Source organism: Hevea brasiliensis, chromosome 4 (assembly GCF_030052815.1).
Source record: "Hevea brasiliensis isolate MT/VB/25A 57/8 chromosome 4, ASM3005281v1, whole genome shotgun sequence".
NCBI lineage: Eukaryota > Viridiplantae > Streptophyta > Magnoliopsida > Malpighiales > Euphorbiaceae > Hevea > Hevea brasiliensis.
In genome coordinates, this window is record NC_079496.1 from 105585495 (window position 1) to 105605102 (window position 19608).

At 31.6% G+C, this 19608-nt stretch overlaps 2 protein-coding genes across 2 annotated transcripts; both read left to right on the plus strand.

Annotated features, from left to right (window-relative positions):
* Positions 1-286: 286 nt before the first annotated feature.
* On the plus strand, positions 287-1041 carry LOC110664070 (lachrymatory-factor synthase). The gene has a single exon (XM_021823595.2). It carries the CDS (start codon positions 322-324, stop codon positions 832-834), a length of 513 nt encoding a protein of 170 aa, XP_021679287.2. The 5' UTR covers positions 287-321; the 3' UTR covers positions 835-1041.
* Positions 1042-17518: 16477 nt separating this feature from the next.
* Positions 17519-18517, plus strand: LOC131179076 (uncharacterized). The gene has a single exon (XM_058144774.1). It carries the CDS (start codon positions 17581-17583, stop codon positions 18145-18147), a length of 567 nt encoding a protein of 188 aa, XP_058000757.1. The 5' UTR covers positions 17519-17580; the 3' UTR covers positions 18148-18517.
* Positions 18518-19608: the final 1091 nt, after the last annotated feature.

Below are 19608 nucleotides of genomic sequence, written 5' to 3' on the forward strand. Positions count from 1 at the left end.
AAACTAAAAGAAAAATACAAAAGAGATTAAAAAATAAAATAAAAAGGATGGAAATTAAAAAAAAAAAAAAAAAAGAAGTGAAAAAATACCAATTAACTAAGGTGAGAATCCAACTCAAGGAAGTTAAAAATACCTACATGCCTCAACCATATAACACCAAGTATGAATCATGACGAGGTAGAATAAGTGCAATAAGGTTTATTTGTAAAAAGTTATAATATCTAGGGATAATTTTATAAAATCATAGATATTATATCATCTCTGGAGGTGGACTGGAGACCCATTCTCTTCCACTTATCTCTCTCTCTCTCTCACACACACATGGCAGAGAAAACGGGGCCGAAATGGGAAGGGAAGACCTCAGTGGAGCTGAAAGGTGCGACAGCAGACCAAGTATGGCCTTTCTTTGAGGACTTCTGCAATATTCATCAATGGTTTCCAATCCTTGAAACGTGTTACCAAGTCGAGGGCGAGCCAGGCAAGCCGGGCCTCGTCCGCTACTGCGCTTCCAAGCCAAAACCATCCTCCGACGGCTCAGGTGGGAACATCATCAACTGGGCCAAAGAGAAGCTCATCATGATAAATCCAGTTGAACGGTGTCTAAGCTACGAGGTCATTGAAAATAACATGGGATTTAATCCGTATACGGCCACATTCAAAGTATTGCCGGTCAATGGAGATGGAGCAGGTGATCAAAAGGGGTGTAAGATCGAATGGTCATTTGTTTGTGATCCGATGGAAGGGTGGAAATTGGAGGATATCAATTCCTCTAGGAACTCTATTCTCCAGTTTGTGGCCAACAAAATGGAACAAGCACTATCTGTCTCTGCCTGAAGTTTGTCTCTTGTCCACAATAATCTTGTAGACTGGTAATAATGTAAGTGGTACTAAAGTTGTGAGGTTTCAAATTGGAGTCTTCATCCAAATCAGTTGTACAAAAAAACAAATAAAACAATGCAAGTGCTTAGCCTTAGGCATGGTTTGTGTAAGCTAGCTTATCCTCCATTGCAATTGGAGATTCACTAATGACAAGTTGTGATATGAATATCGCTGTTTTATATTATAAGGAAACTATAAAAAATATAAATTTAACAATCCCATTGCGAAGTTTCTGTAGAAACTGATCTCTCAACATCAATCCAGAGAAAAGTTTCATCTAATGATGGCCTGTTCGATCCGACCCTTACAAGCCCTGAATACACCAATGGATCAGCGTACTTGGCCAGAAGTGCTCCAGGATCCCTGGAAACTGGAATGCTTCGTTTGTTTACTCCTTCAAATTGGAACCGTGGGACAGCCAGGGAATAAATAGGAGCCAGAGCCTACGTAAAGACATTACAGTTCAATAGATAGCAAGAAACTAGATAGTTTACTGAAAAGGGCTACATTAACCAAAAGGCATTTGAAATAAAATGGCTTCAGATAGTTTACTGATAGATTACTCCAATGTTAAGTTTTAAAATATTTTATAGAATGATGTTATTTGAAATCTACTCTAAATGAATTCTTTATAAGTAAAAAGTGTTATTTGAAATCAATAATTTATCAATAAATTATATTAAAATCAAATGCAAATCCCTACATTTGAAATTTTAGTATTCAAACATACCATTAGTTGCTTTTTTTTCTCTTTTTTTTTTTTTCAACATTACTTAATAGGCCAAAAGCCTAAAGTGACTCAATCTTAGTTTTTTCGTCAAATACGTCCTTGACATTTTTTTTTGCAGTAAATCAAATATTTCCACTCAAAATTTTGGGTCAAATTAACCCAAAAACATACGAGTGGCACGAGGAGACGGACAATAAATTCAGCCGTCTAGTAGCCCGAAGTATGAGTCGCAGGTGAAGCACTCCTTGAAGTGAAATCCTGTTTTAAAGATTTTCTAACAGTTTATTATAGATATTAATCAACCATGTTCTAACTATATTATTTCTTTTGTAATGTGGGATTATGTATCATATGATCATTTGATTGAAATAAATGAATCCTAGTATGGCAAATTGTTATAACAATTCTTCCCAGTGGAGGTTTCTGTTCTTAAATTTCTGCCTTTTTGTTGGGTCCGAAGAGGAAGGGCTCAGGTGCTGAATGAACCCATGAATGCTTACTTGGGGTTACCTTTAGGTTTGTACCCGGCGAAAACAACAATAAATGGAAGGCCTTTTTTTATTTATTTTTTTAATATGATTTCCGTTTACTTTGTATTTCATCTACTTACTCAAATTTTCATTTTTGTAATTCACAAGAAAAGTTTTGCTTTGTTTAACAATCTCTTACATAACTCCGCTTAAGTAGTTTGCATTTAGCCGGTCCCATGCCCGGATAAAGGACGAGGGTTGCGGTAGATGACAATCAGCGTAAATATTTCGTCACACCTTATGATATGGATTCAAATGACATAAATGTTAGGGCATTCTCTACTTACGACGCGCTACATCAGAGCCCGGGTGTAGTGAGAAATATGCAAGGGTGTAGAGCGTTCACCGAAAGCGACACGCCATGCCGGCGCCCGGGTGTGGTGTTAAGTGAGCAAGGGTTCTCACATCATGGACGGGTGTGGGTAAAGAAGTTAGTCCATAAGACAGATAGTAGAACAGAACACAAAATAGACATAGAAAATAATAGAAGATATCATAGAATGAGATCAATTAGGAAGGAACAGGATAGGAGGAGGATCAGGGTTGGTACTTGGAATGTTAGATCACTTACAGAAAAATTAATGGAGCTTGTGAATACCTTGGAAAGGAGAAGGGTGAATATTGCTTGCATTCAGGAGACTAAATGGGTAGAAGAGAAAAGTAAGGAAGTGAGTAATCCATAGTACAAATTGTGGTTTACCGGAAAGGAGAGAAACAAGAACGGAGTAGGCATAATCATAGACAAGACATTGAAAGACGCTGTAATAGCTGTGAAAAGAGTAGGAGATAGAATTATTCTAGTAAAAATAGTACTAGAAGGATAAACAATAAATGTAGTTAGTGCTTATGTCCCACAAATAGGACTAGATAGTGAGAGTAAACAAAGGTTTTGGAAAGATATGGATGATTTAATGCAAAACATACCGAATGAAGAGAATGTTTTCATTGGTGGAGATTTGAATGGACATGTAGGAAGTGAAAGGCAAGTTTATGAGAATGTTCATGGAGGTTTTGGTTTTGGCAGTCGAAATGAGGAGGGAAAAAGTATCCTAGATTTTGCTATGGCATACGACCTAATACTAGCAAATACCTACTTTATAAAAAGAGAGTCACATTTAGTGATTTTCAAAAGTGGGCAACATAGAAGCCAAATCGACTTTCTCTTAACCAGGAAGACAAATAGAGCTCTATGCAAGGATTGCAAGGTCATTCCAGGAGAGGCTTTAACAAGTCAACATCGGTTAGTGGTCTTGGATGTCAAGTTTAGGAACAATTCAAGTAAGGTCAGAAGAAATAGTGTAGCTCGAACAAAGTGGTGGGAGTTCAAAGGAGTAAAGCAAGTGAAGTTCAAAAATGAGTTTCTCGAGTCTGAAGCATAGAAGCTGGATATGGAGGCCAATGATATGTGGATACAGATGGCATCAAAGATTAGAGAAGTAGCTAAAAAAATATTCGGAGAGTCTAAAGGACATGGACCACCCTCAAAAGAGAGATGGTGGTGGAATGAGGAAGTACAAAAGGCAGTGAAGAGAAAAAGAGAATGGTATAAGAAATTACCTATGTAACACCCTCACTGTAGCAATTCCGCACATTCTACTATTTCGGTGACCGGTGTCTGTCTGGACAGCTAGAACGTCTGAAAAAATATTTAGACTAGAGTGAGGAGTCATAAATAACTCAAATATTAATAAGAAAAATTTAGAAAAAAATTTAGAAATAAAATATAACCAAGTTAAATGAGCCGATGCCCTAGCGATGGGTAACCCAGTGGGAAGTTGCGGTCCTCGCAAATAGGAGCCCTAAACCCGGGAGAAAATTTATAAAATAATTTTAGAGACTCTAGAGAAGAGTCATTGAGGTTTCTATGGCATTAGAATGCCAAGAAAAGGTTTAGAAAAATTTTTCAATCGGTACAGACAATTTTAGTCTGTTAAGCCAAACAGAGGGCATTTTGGTCATTTCGTCTTCAGAGATGATTTTTGGCCGACTTGTCCAGTTAAGTAAATAATTATTATAACATAAAATGTGAATAAATATTGCTAAAACTTGAATTGAAAATGAGTAGAAAAAAAAAGGAAAGAAAAATGAAAGAAATTGAGAATTATGACATCACATGATGTCATTAACATGCTCCCACCCAATCACATTTTGACACCTCATTATAAACCCAATTAAAGGAGTTAAATGGGCTGAAAAATCAAAAGAATTCTACTCATCCTTTTCTTCTTCCAGTCGTAACACATTCTCTCCCTCTCTTCCACCATTAACAACTTCACCCAAGCTTCATCTCACCTACTAAATCACCTCAAAAGCCTATCTTTCCTTCACAAAAACTTGTCATCACCACTAGAGCAAGACTTGGGTAGCAAAAAGAAGTGAAAATAAAGGAGTTTGTCAAGCTTGGATTGACACACAACAAGGTTAGTGCACTAACCATACCCTTTTTCTTTCCTAAGCATGAAAAGCATGCTTGATTAAGTTGAAATGGCATGAAAAGAAAAGAAAGCTTAGAATATGTTAAAGTTTCAATTTGTGGCAGCCCTAGGAAGTAAATAAATTTGATGGTTTTGATGATTTTAATTTAGTTAGTGAAGTTGATTAGTGAAGTTTAAGGCATTAGAAATCAAATTGCATGGATGTATGATTGAGATTGAAATTATAAGTTAGGGTTTTGACCTAACTTAGGGGTTTTTGTATTATTGCTTGGAATTTGATGATGTTGAGATGATTTAATGACCATTAAAATTGCCAAATATGTCAAATGAAGTTTGTGGAGTTGGGAGAATTGAATTTGGGAGTGTTGATTCTTATGCAGGAAATTCAGACCTTTGAGTCTAATGTATTGTTTGAGCTATAACTGGAGTTGTGTTGCTCCAATTGGTGTGAGACCAATTGGAGATGAAACCTAGGACAAAATACCCCATTTTTTATGAAGAAACCATGCCCAAATTCTGTCCAATTCTTGACCAATTTACTGTCTCAATCTGGAAATCCAAACACTGAATTTAGAAAATTGACCAAATGAACATTATAGCCATAACTTCCTCTAGACAGGTCCAAATGACTTGATTTTTGTGTTATTGGAAAGATTAGACATAGGACTACAACTTTTATTAAGAACACCAAGTCCAAAAATGCCTCGAACCAAATGAAATTGCTGGCCCAAGTGAGGTCACCAAACTGACCAAAACCATTCTGCCCAGAATTTCCTGGACTAAAGCTCACCCAACCAGTTTTGGAAAAATGGCCATAACGTGGTCTATAAAAATCCAAATGCAATGAAACCAATGGAAAAAGTTTTATAAGACATAATGGCACAACTTTGGTGAAGAAATCCTGGCCAGAAAACCAAACCAAGTTGACCTAAAAATTACCCTAATCCGGGTGACTTACATTCTGCCTGGGCAAAATAGCCAAATGAACAGTGTTCATTCATTTGATCATAACTCAGTGTAAAAAGGTCCAATTGATCTGAAAGTTTACCAGCAGAAAGGTGAGACATAGCCCTACAACTTTCATGACAAATACAAATCCAAATTCTGACCATAACCTAATCAAATTGCCAACCAAACTTAGGTCACCAAAATTGGCAGAACCAAATTGCTCAGAAATTCTGGGTACAGGTCACTCCGGCTAGTTATGGTAAAATGACCATAACTTGAGCTACAAAACTCCAAATATAGTGATACAAAAAGGGAATTAAAGAAGACACAATAAGGAACAACTTTGATGAAGAAAAGTTAGCCCAGTTTCCACTGTAAAATTATCCAATAGAACAGTAAACTTAGGTAATCAAAACAGAAATTTTAGAAATACATCTAAGGGACTTTAAATTGCAATTGGCAATTAATACTAGCAAATGTAAACCTCAAAATGTGGGATCTTGGTGTAATTAGAATTAACATATCCATTAAGTATGAAAAAGTCAATATTTTGGTTGACTAGTAAGGTGAATAGTAATTAAAATGATTGGCAAACTAAGATGAAGACTTAGAACCAATTCTAAGCTTAAATGCTTAGAATTGTATGACAAATGTGGACTATGTATCCTAGTCAAAATTGTTAAAGGGAAATTAAGGCCATAAATTTAAAATCCATGAAATGTTCATGGATTGCTTGAAACATGAAAAATAAGTCACCTAATTGATGTGAATAGATAGTTAGTGCTTATATGCCCATCACAAATAGAATTCATAAAATGTTAGTAATTCAACTTGAAATATAAAATTTGTAATTAGATAAGTAGATTTTTGAATGTAGAAATGAGAAAGGAAAAATGTTTTGAATACAATGGTACATGCAAACCATTGTTTTGAATTGTGATCAATATGAATAACATAATGAATAAATAAATGAATCATATTAATGTATGAATGAGACATTAGTTCTCATTATTGTAGAAAGGAAAAGTACTTTGAGTACAATGATATAAAAGGATAATTGATGTGAATTGTGATCATATAAATAATCAAATGAATGTATACATTATAATTGAAAATTATTATGAAATAATGAAGTCATAAAACATAATATGTTAATATTTAATTATATTATTTGTCCTTGTATTGCCTAGACATGTGTGTCAGATTGGATAGTTTGGCATGCCAATAGGGCATTGTTTTAGCAGTACTGCGAAAAGCTTTATGCCTATATTCATGGCTTTATGCCCGTATTCATGGCTTTATGCCTGCATTCATGGCTTTATGCCCGCACTCATGGCTTAATGCCCGATTATGTATTATCATGGCTTTTTAGCCATACTGACTGCATACGTGATTGACGTTCTGCGTCCCATGGTATGACGGCCCGAGGCACCGCAGTGTCCAGTGCCAACGACCCATTATCCAATTTAGTCAGCTTGTCGTAGGTTACTTGGGCAATCTAATTTATTAAAATAAGTTATGAATATTAGCAATTAACAATGCTAGAAAGTAAATAAATGAGAAGAAGTTCTGAAATAAATTAGATTAGCTCCAAAAATTTGTTCCTTAGAATGATTTGAAATAAATTAAACTAGTTCTAAAAATTTTAAATATTACGAAATGATTGTAAATAACTTAGAAAGTATCAAGGAAGTGATAAAAAGACTAGTAGAAGAATTATAACTTAAATAACATTACAAATGTGATATTCATAAGAATATAAGTATAAGTATAAATTTAGATTTATTTGTACATTATATAAATGATTATTGTAAACCTATGAAAGAAGTGATTCTAGAGAGCAACATAAATGACGAAATATTTATTGTATGAAAAATTTCATATGAACCCAGTAAAATTCTTGAGTATAGAAAATATGCTCCAATTATTTTTATTTGTATACATTATTTCTTGTTATATTATTGCACCACTAAGTAGCAATGCTTAGTGCGATGGATTTGTTTTCCTCGCGCAGGTACTGAAGTTAAAGCTCAGCGAATACTAAATAGATATTTTGGAGTTCTGATCTGCAGAGTGTCAAAGATTGTCACCTTCTCAGCAATGCATGTAGATAGGGCCCATATAGATTATATTATATATTTTGTACATTATAATTGGTTATTATTTGTAATGTAAACTATGAATTGTATGTTGAAATATAGATTATGGAACTGTAATTTAATTTGTAAATCATGTAAATTAATGAAACTTGAGAATTTATATATATAAATTGTGCATGAATGGAAATGCATGGAAATGAATATGTAATTGAGATATATGAATGAGATGTGAATTATGAGATGGTTATGAGAATAATTGATGAGATTTTTATTGTAAAATATTATTAAAAATTTCAAGCAGCTGAATAGTGAAGTACGCCAACTGATAATAAAATAGGGGAAACTCTGCTGATTTCTTCGTCTAAAAATAATTAATATTAAAATATAACGAGATCAAATTATTAAAATAATAAAGTAAGATAAGATAGGGTGCTTCGGCACCCAATCTAGCACACCTTGCTCGGCTATACTGTAGTCGGGTGAGGCGTGTTACAATCTAAATGTGATAATAATGAGGTATATGAACAGTACAAGATAGCAAAAAATAGGCAAAAAAGCCAGTTAGTCAAGCAAGAGCACAGGCCTTTGAAAAGTTATATGAGAAACTTGGAACTAAAGAAGGGGAGAAAGATATTTATAGATTAGCAAGGAGGAGAGAAAAGAAATGTCAAGATCTCAATCAAGTTAGGTGCATTAAGGATAAGGAAGGAAAATTGTAGGTGAAAGATGAGGACATTAAAGAAAGATGGAAAAATTATTTTAATGATCTCTTTAATAATAGTCAAAATGGTAATAACATGAATATAGACTATAGAACAATAGAAAAGAATGTGAATTATATTAGAAGGATTAGATCTTTAGAAGTAAAGGAAGCACTTAAGAGAATGAAAGTGGGTAAAGCCTGTGGACCCGATGGAATACCAATTGAAGTGTGGAAATGTTTGGGAGATATGGAAGTGGCATGGTTAACTAAATTATTTAATAAGATTATAAACTCAAAGAAAATGCCTGATGAATGGAGGAGGAGTATTTTAGTACCTATTTTTAAAAATAAGGGAGACATATAGAGTTGCTCAAACTATAGAAGAATTAAACTCATGAGTCATATTATGAAGTTGTGGGAGAGAGTTGTGGAGCATCGACTACATCATGATACTTCTATCTCTCTCAATCAATTTGGCTTCATGCCCGATCGTTCAACTATGGAAGCGATCTTTCTCATTAGAAGCTTGATGGAGAAATATAGAGATGTGAAGAAAGATCTACACATGATTTTTATTGATTTGGAGAAGATTTATGATAGTGTTCCAAGAGATGTCTTATGGAGTATGTTAGAATAAAAGAGGGTATCTATTAGGTACATACAAGTGTTGAAAGATATGTATGAAGGAGCAACTACTATTGTGCGCACAATGAGAGAGGATACAAGAGATTTTTCGATCTCAATTGGATTACACCAAGGATCAGCTATAAGTCCTTACCTTTTTACATTAGTTTTAGATGAATTGACGAAACATATACAAGAGAGTATTCCTTGGTGCATGATATTTGCGGATGATATTGTTTTGATAGATGAGACATGAGAAGGAGTCAATAGAAAGCTAAAGCTTTGGAGAAGTACTCTAGAGTTAAAGGGCTTTAAGTTAAGTAGAACGAAGACAGAATACATGCATTGCAAGTTCAGTGAAGGCCAAATTGGTGATAGGGAAGGAGTTAGTTTAGATAGAGTGGTATTGTCCCAAAGTAATCACTTTAAATATCTCGGCTCAGTCCTTCAAGCAGATGCGGGATGTGAGGAGGATGTTAGTCATAGGATTAAAGCCAGATGGTTGAAGTGGAGACGTGCTATGGGAGTTTTATGTGATCGTAAGATTCCTAATAAGTTGAAAGGAAAATTTTACCGTACAGCCATACGACCGGCTATGTTATATGGTAGTGAGTATTGGGCACTGAAGGAGTCGTATGCGTCTAAGATAAGAGTTGTGGAGATGAGAATGTTAAGGTGGATGAGTGGCCATACTAGACTAGATAAAGTCCGTAAGAGTATTAGAGAAAAGGTATGAGTGGTGCTAATTGAGGATAAGTTGAGAGAAGGAAGATTAAGGTGGTTTGGTCATGTGAAGCGTAGACATACGGAGGCTCCAGTTAGACAAGTAGAGCACATTAGATTAGATAATAGAAAGAAAAAAAGGAGTAGACCTAAATTGACTCGGAGGAGATTAGTACAACATGACCTAGAAGTATTACACATTTATGAGGATTTAACCCAAAATCGTTTAGAGTGGAGAAAACGAATCCATATAGCCAACCCCAAATTTTTGGAATAAAATTTTAGTTGAGTTGAGTTAAGTTGTAATAATCTCTTCCATCGAAGAGAGACAAGGTTAAACATTGAACAAGAGAGAGAATGGGTAAACAGGCAGAAGAACTTAATCACTATTGACCTGAGGCGAAAAAATGTATATCGAGACTAGCCTATTAAATATATGAATCTTATATATTTATATTTTAAATTTATAATACGAATCTAAGTAAAAATTTCCTGAAAAAAGATGGTGAGAGAGAAGGAAAGAATAAAAGGATTAGAATATCTAACTTAAGTATTGTTGACTAATATATGTTCAATTTCATTAGTATTTGGATTGATTTGAAACAAAATTTTGAGTTGAAGCAATTGATTGATTGTAAAAAAATAACAACAACTTCCCGACTTTGTCCAAAAATCTCAATTTATTGTCTATCTTCAGAGAATCCACTCCATTTCATTTAATTTTAATAGCTTCTTGTATTCTGTTAGCAGTAATATATCCCGTTATAAAAAAAGAATTGAAATGTATAAATATTTAATTAATAAAAAATATATACATGTATTTCAAAACTAAAAATATGCAAATAATTATTCTGCATTTATCCAAAACCACAAGAGAATGACATGATTCTCTCTGTCTCTAAACTTTTAGAGAAAGAATTTTCTCTCCTTTTCAGTTTTCATTCTCCGTCGTCCTTCTCGGTTTTAGTCGAGCGTTTGCTTCAGTTAGGCCTTCCCTATATGCTATGGGTCTCCCTCCCCTTGCTGGCGTGGTGTGTAGATAGTTGTTTTTGGTATTATTGCCGATCCATGGAGCTTCACAAAGAGGGTGTCTTCGTGGCAGATCTACAGGGGCATATGCCTCCTCTCTCTTTGAAGGCTGATCCCTAAGCCAAAAGAGATTGAGAAGCCAGTGAGGGTTGCGGTATTACCCTCCTTTGCTGGCTAGTGGTTCTGCTGATGGGAAGGAGATCATGTGTTGATTTCATGGAGATCTGTTGCTGGCCTTGGTTTGTGCTTGTAGTTTTCTTGCTTTGAATGAGGGGTCTCTCCACAACCTTTCCAGCAGTTCTTGCTTTAAGCTGGGAGGTGGGCGGCGGCGCTTGTAAAGGTGGTTGGTTCTCTCTGCTAAGATTAGGTTTTCTTAGTTGATTGGCTAAGTTGCCTTGTCTTGGGCTGTTTAGTTTGAGATTGATTGTGCCTCTTTTTTTGCATGTTTCTAGGCCCTATTTGTAATATTGCCTTATGGGCCATGCTAACGCAATATATGCTACATATTTAAAAAAAAAAAAAAGCACAATATCAATTCAATTGATTTAATTAACTTGCGTTAATTGAACAAATTATGCCAAAAAAATCTATAATTTTTTTTTTGTTAAATGAGGGTAGTTACAAAATGAGAATAAATAAATTTAAATTACAAAATTATAATAAACGCAAAATATATAAATTTTATATTTTAAATTATATCACATTTAAAATTAATTTTTAAAGAGATTCTAATTTGACTTGGTCTATTTTAAATTGTATCATATTTGAAATTAATTTTTAAATTGTAACATAATCTTGGCAAGCGCTCCTTCTCATATGATCCTTAGTGTGGCTTTGAAGACTCAGTGTTTGTTTGGTATTCAATTTAGAGGGCTTAAACTGTAAAGCATCATTTTAGATGCCGTTAAAAAAAAAAAGTTTGAAAAATGATATTTTATTATTTTAATATTTTTATAATTAAAATTTATTAAATTTTAATTTTAATTTATCTTTTAGTACTTTTTAATTAATATATTTAAAAAAATAATTTTTTCAAAAATAGCTTTAACAGTAATACTATATAGGGCATTAATTAGTTAGAGAATGCGACTAGATTGCAACGAAGTAGAAGGAGAGAGGCTGCGACGAAAGAAAGAGGATAAGCAAGAAGAGAGAAGTAGAGGTGGCCAACGTTCAGGAACCGCCGGTTTAAGTTCAATGAAATCATGAACCTGAACCAAACTGTCAGGGGACAGTTTGAAAGACGGCTCCTGAACCGCCGGTTTCGGTTTGAGCCCCGGTTTAAAACGGTTTGAAGGGCGGTTCGAAAAAGAACGGTTCAAAACAGTTTGGAGGACGGTTTGGAAGTGGTTTAGGGATGGTTTAAGGGTAGCTTAGACAAAAAAAATTAGAGAAAAATTTTATTGATTCAAAATTTAAGTTATATTTGTAAAAATATTTTAATTTTTCTTAGAAATCTTTCAATCAAAATAAAATAAGAAAAAAAAAGAAAGAAAATAATTTATTTTTAAGAAAAATTTAATAAATAAAGACTTGACCTGATTAAAAAACTAGAGATGAAATTAATTTTTTTAAAAGAAATTATCAAAAATTGTATGAATTTAATTTTGTCTATATATCCCTTTAGGATTTAGAGGAATAAAAATTTATAGTTCTATTACTTGCCTTTTTTAAAAAATTATATAATAATTAATAATTATAAATTATAAAAGAGAAAAAAAAATAAAATAGAGGGTATTGGAAATTTTAGTGAGGATTTAAAGTAATAAAAAAATAATTGAGATAGTATTAAAAATTTCAGTAAGTATATAAAATAATAAAGTAAGAAAATTGAGAGAGTATTGGAAATTAAAATGAGTGTAGAAAATAATTATTTAGAGAATTTGAGAAAAATTGAAAAAATATTAAGAATTGAGTGTAGAAAATAATTATTTAGAGAATTTAAGAAAAATTGAAAAAATATTAAGAATTGAAGAAAATGCAGAGAATAATTGTGTAGAGAATTAATGATATATATAAATGAATTAGGAGTGAAGTAACATATTTATTGAATTTTTTTATATTTAAATCGCCGGTTTAATCCGGTTCGAAATCGTCTGTTCAATCCTGTTCGGAATCTGCGATTCACAGTTCTTAAAAAATATGAACCTGAACCAAATCACAGAAGGACGTTTTTTATTTGGTTCGAAGCCAGTTTCGATTTTGACCGGTTTTAATCTGATTTTGACCGAATCAGTTTTGATTCGATTCCGGTTCAAAACCGGACCGTGGCCACCGCTAGAGAGAAGTGTTGTTTGAAGAAAATCGAGGCTTCTTAGGATTTTGAGAATCCTAATTTATGTGATTGCTTGCTTCAGAGTTAAGTAGCTTTGGCTCCACCATTGACATGGTGGAATGAAAAATTAAAAAAAAAAAAAAGAAATTACAAAAAAAAGGTTCCTATGATTCCAGCTATTTAGGGTCCGTAGTTCACAATTTTCTATCTTTTTCCATAAAAACTGTCGATGTGGCATGAAATATTAATTAAAAATTATTTTTTTATAATTATGGATCTCTTTTTTTTTTTTTTCTGTCTTTCCAAGTGTTCTCATTACCCCCTTCTTCTTATTTCCAACCATCTTCTTGCGAGCATGAGCATCGTTGTCTCACCAGCTTAAGAGGGAGCTAACCATCTTCTTTCCAACCACGTCCTAGCATGATTGTTCTCATCAAAGCTAGAGGACTTTGTTTTGCGGCTTTTTAAATGGTTAGCAGGATGTTGAGATTTTATCCGATTCGCATTTTCTTTCCTCTCTGTTTGTTGATGGTTTGCTGACTTTACAAACGGATTAGAGAGGTGCTGAGACTGTACTTTCAAAACTTCTGCAATATTCACCTGTCTCAAGTTGTTCATAGTTCCAGCATTCTTTAACTTCTCTGCATTCCCTACATCCAAATTAGTTTCCTTATTTGCAGTTTGGTTCCGTTTTTTAACAGAGGAGCTAGCAGTTGTGGTGATGACAATGGAATACCAGGTTCCAATTTTCTGCTTTTTACTGAAGAATAAAGATCTTGCTGTTTTTAACATCAGCCCTCATAGGCACAACACTGCTTGAGTTCAGCAGGGAGTGATTTAGAGTCTCCTTAGAATCATTCAGCAATCTTTCCTGCAATTAGGTAAACAGATGTAAATTATCAAATAGAGAATAGTATGGTTGAACAACACCAGCTCCTATAATTTTCCTTCACTCGATCCGTATTTTTTCTCTTTCTTTTTTAGATAAGTTTGTTTATTTTTTTTTTCTTTTAATTTTTATTTATTTATAAATCATTTAAATTTGTTAAATATTATTTTTTTAATCCCATCATTGACAAAAAAAGATGAAAAATTATAGTTTACTAGCGAGCAAAACCTCAGGTGCCATTTATCACAACTTAAATCATAAAAACATGAAATGAAATAATGCTTTTCCCCAAGAAAAGCAAAGGGTTTTATTTTACTCATGAGTTTGGACCATAAATTTCAATTATAATATTTTATATTTTGATTTTGTATTTGTACTATTATTTTATTAAAATTTATATATATATATATATATATATATTATTTTTAACTTTAATAAAATTCTAAAATAATTCTCTCTATTATTGTCTTATTTTAATAAATTTTTCTCCTTCCTTTTCTAACTAATTTCTTTGTATATATATATATATATTATTTTTAACTTTAATAAAATTCTAAAATAATTCTCTCTATTATTGTCTTATTTTAATAAATTTTTCTCCTTCCTTTTCTAACTATTTTCTTTGAAGTTTTTGAAGTTTAAAGCTTTTTTAATTTAATTTTTATGTTCTTGGCTCAAATTTTTTTTTTAATCATTTATCTTTTTTTTAATTTTTTAATTTAATTTCTAAAATAAAAATTTTTTCATTTAAGAATTATTAATTATGTTTAAATATGTTAAAACATTTTTAATGCTTTTAATTAAAATTTTAAATTATTTACCAGATAAAGTATGAGTTTTAATTTGAGAAATATATAATAAATAAAATAAAAATATGAAATATTATAATTTAAATTATAGAAATTTACTAATAATTATATAGTTAAATTCAAAAACTCAACCCTAAAAAATAACATAAACCAAGAGATGAGACGATAATCCATCGGATATGTAGGGAATGTAGAAATTCAGGATTCTAGGGATGAATATTTGTTGGATTCACCATAATATCATTTTATATCTATTTTACGATACATAATGAATATTTATAATGAATAAAATTTAAATATTATTTTTCAAAATAATTCTAATTAATATATCAAGATTTAACAATTAGGATACTCCATTCTAATTAATTTAGTTTAACCAGTTACTTTTAAATTTTGACTTTAAATATATTTTATAACTTATAAATCAATTTAAAAATAAGTAGTTAAATGTTTAGTAAAAATTATTTAAAATTAACTGAAAGTGTTTGGTTAAAAGATGATTAAAAGGAACTTAAATTGTTAAAATGATCAAAAAGTATATATTATCGAATATTATAGTTGTTACAATGAGGAGGATAGTCTTGATATTTTTAAAAATTATTAGATAATATAGTCTTTTACTTTATTAAAGAGTAATTTTAAAATAAGTAAATAAGTCACAAGTAAAAGAATATTACTTATAACTTTTGATTTATCTTAAGTAATTTTTTTAATTTATAAGCTAAATCAAATACTAATTTACTTATAACTTTATACTCATAAGTAAATATGATTACCTTATAAGCTAAACTAAAAACTCTCATAATATCATTCCAAACAATCATTCATTAACAGGTTAGTCGATTAATTATAAGAATATTACATATCATTTATGGTGCATGAAAGCGAATAAGCCTCATGTTTAGAACAATATGACATGTAATACATTAAACATTTACTCCTTTAAATATATTTTTTTAAGTTCATTTTTTCAATTTAATTAAAAATAATTCATGTACATAAAGGACTAGCAAGACAATACATAAAAAAAATATATAATTCCTTTGCTTATGGTTTAATTTCAAGATTTGAATTTTAATTAATAATATAGAAAATAAATTTACCTATTAATTAGCATAATTATTTCTTTATTTATCATACTTCAAATTAAATTTAAATTAAAAAAAATTCAGAGTTTTAAAGATATTTAAGTATTACTAAATTAAATCTAATTAATTGATTTATTATTTATTTATTTATTTTTTAAAAAATTTGTATACAATTAAATAACTTTATAAAAACATTTTTAAAGTTGATAGTTCACTTAAGAAATGAATAGATGCATATACTAATCGAGGGAAGTGGTGTGCCATGTTTGAAAGTGGTGCATTAATTTCGCAGTTTTTTTTTTTTTCAAGTTTAAACGAGTAAATTTTGCAATCTTTCGAACAGTTGGATCAGTGGAAGTCAACTGTATTACCATTATTAAAAAGATTTTATCTGAATCGTGGGTTAATTTTATTCACATAAATAAATTATTATAAGGAATGCAATCCACTTCACACTCAATCTATTTATTGAAAATTTATTGTATAAAATTTTAAATGAAAGTTATGATAATCAAATTTAAAATGTTAAACTTGAAAAAAAAAATTCTGTGATTATTATTTTAATTAGATAAAAAATACAAGCGCTTCAATTTTGTGGGATGCCTCCCAAATAATATATATATATATATATATATAATTGAAGATGGTAATAAATAAAACATTCATAAAAATCAGCATAATTCGAATGCGATTATCATTTTCAATACTTAAATCTAATTAAAAATTATCTTAAATTATTCAAATTCATCTTAAATCTAATTATTAATACTCAAATAATAGATAAATCTGTTTAAATCTATCTATTTTAATTTATAATCTATATAAAATATATTTTTCTTAATAGTTTATATTTTATAATTTTAATAATTTTATATATTATTTTAATTTTATTTATTTAAATACAATTAATATATAAAAATTTATAAATATTTTATAAAAAATATTTTTTTTTTTATATTTAATTAAATATTTTTATAAATAAATTCAAATAATTGATACTTGAAACATAAAATTCAAACCCAAAGTAAGTATTAGTTATCAAATCTAAACCCATCTCATATTTATCTATTGCAATCCCTAGATGCAACATGTATCTCTCACGGTCATGATCAATGGGCCAGCCCAAGTTAAAGCCATCCGAAAGAATTCGTCACCTTCTATTTTTATTTATTCCTTTATTCCACAAAACCAGAGAGGGAAGCTTAAATTTGATCCACTAAAGGGCACTTTTCTTTTGCCAAAAAAGAAAAAGAAAAGAGTTTAAATATTCATTCTTCGCTCTTTAAACGAGTTCCACAGAAACAAAAAGAATAGCCTAAAGAAGGTAGCAAGAAAAAAGCTTTTCCCTTCTTCCCTCCAAGACGTCTGTGAATTCTGACTTTATCAACCTTCTGAAAACTACTACAATCTCATGGTGTCTCGTGATATTGGATACCTATAGATTAATCTGCCATGTTGCCACACCAACTGATGATTAATTGTGTTTTTACTAATATTTTAAATGTGTGAAAGTAATACTGTAATTAATACAACCAACTAAAACTTGAAGAAAATACCGCATATGTTCATAAAAGTTAATAGGTTCACAGGCTAATGCAAGAAAAAGCATTATTTTTTTTTTATCTTCACGTTTTCATGAAAAATCCAGGTGTTTCCAGGAATCTAGCTTTGTTTGTGGCCGCAGAGTAATACTTGCCATAGTGTACATGCATTTTCTCATTTATAAATTGAAAAGCCTATAGGACTTCTTCACATACCTCAAGCTCCAAAGCAACTTGCCTATTTTCAGAAGCATTCAAATTCTTTCTTTCTTTCTTTCATGGCACCCAATGGAGAAACCCTCGTTGGCTCATATTGCAAGGGGGACAATGTTCACAAACCTAGTCGACTTTCCATGGAAGGACTTCAAAGAACATTATCAGATATCTCCTTGGAACTGAGCAAAGAAACCTCTAGTAGTGATCCAAAGCTCCCACCAATATCAGAGGTACAAGACTCAAAGTGTGAGTGCTGTGGCATGTCTGAGGAGTGCACCGACGAGTATATAAAACGGGTGCGTGGTAAGTTCTTGGGGAAGTTCGTTTGTGGGTTATGTGCAGAAGCTGTCCAGCAGGAGATGGAGAAAAATGGAGGCAAAAGAGAAGAAGCCTTAAATGAGCACATGAATGTTTGTGTAAAGTTTAATAGGCATTTTAGGGTAAATCCTATCTTGCACCAAGCTGAGGCAATGCGAGAGATCTTAAAGAAGAGCTCAAGTATTAAGAATAGAGCCAAGTCCATAAGCCCTAGAGATAGTGGTAGTCAAAGGAAGGGTGGTATTGCAAGGAGTTCCAGTTGTATTCCTGCAATATATAAAAATGGAGATCAACCACTAGGGAGTGATTAATTTGTTGTTCTTTCGTTTGTGTTTACCTTTAGGGATCAAATAAAATCACATTTTGTGCGAAACATGCATGATGTAGGACTTTTTTTATAGGGGGTTTGGGATGATGGGATCTAGAACTTGACACCTGTTAGGTAGGTGAGTGACTTTAGCTATTAAATCAAACCAGACTAGGTTGCATGATGTAAGATCTAATAGGCTCATATCCATATGTTCCATATACAACATGTATCTAGACAAAAATTGTTCATATTTTTATTCATCTCAGTGGTTTCTTGCTCTCCTATATTATTCTTTATCCTAATGAAAATCTGATCAGCTCACCGCTGTCCCGTGAGGATGCAAACAAGACTATGATTACTAATCCACGCTTAAAGAACAAGAATTCAGAAGGCACGTAACTCTGAACATAAAGAATTTGTAAATTTCATCTACTTTGTTCTTGTGGCAACTTCTGAGGTGAGCGTAATAGCACAAACGACATTTTGTTTAGTAGGAGGAATATAACTTCCTGAGGAAAAAAAAAATAAAACACAAGTCATTTGAAGGTCCAATGCTTGATCACATTCGATACATATCGTTGGTTGATCAGACAGTAGCTTCTTTTTATTGAATATTAGATTTTTTATTTATTTTTGAACCAAGTTTATATTCTTTAACTAAAATAAAAATCCAATATAATATAAGTGGATAATAAAAGAGATGAGAAAGTATTAATTATTAAAATAAAAGTCTTACGATGCATTTTGCTTATTAGTTTCAAGAAAGTTGAGATCCACCAAATTCATGTATTTTGCTAACAAATAACAATGGACTTTTAATATATAGGCTATAAAAATTATAATGGACTTTTAAATAACAATGGTCCACCAAGTTCATGTATTTTGCTAATGCACATTTAAATATAGGCTATAAATATTAATGAATAAAAGATAGATGAGCTCAAATAGAGGAGTCGTGGCTTTTTTTTCTTTTAGTTGAATTGTGCCCTTTAGGTCTTATGAATTGTTGGGTTAGTGTGGAGGGGACGGGAGTCCACAAAATGAATAGTACCCTCATAATTTTATGAGTCTAGGGACGCAATGGCCCCCTTCATGAATCCATCATTGAATATAATAATATTAAAGTAGATTTTATACTATTAAGTATTAATAAAAATAATAAAAAATCAAAGATTTAAGTATGTCATATATATCACATATTAAAAAAAAAAAAATAACAAGCTTCTAGGAAATTTTGGTTTACTTTTTATATTTCCTATTTTTTTATCTTTGGGATATGTATAAGGCAATGATTACCTCAAATGAATTAGGCTGAGGCCCATTTCTCCTGCAATGGCCTATGAACTCAGAAATTGGTAGTTTGGTAGATGTTGGATCGTTGATTAGGCGAACGTAACAAAAGTTGGGTTGCCGTTGGTCTGTGGCTGTTTGTAAGGGTGCGAATGAACGGAGCTGAATCGAA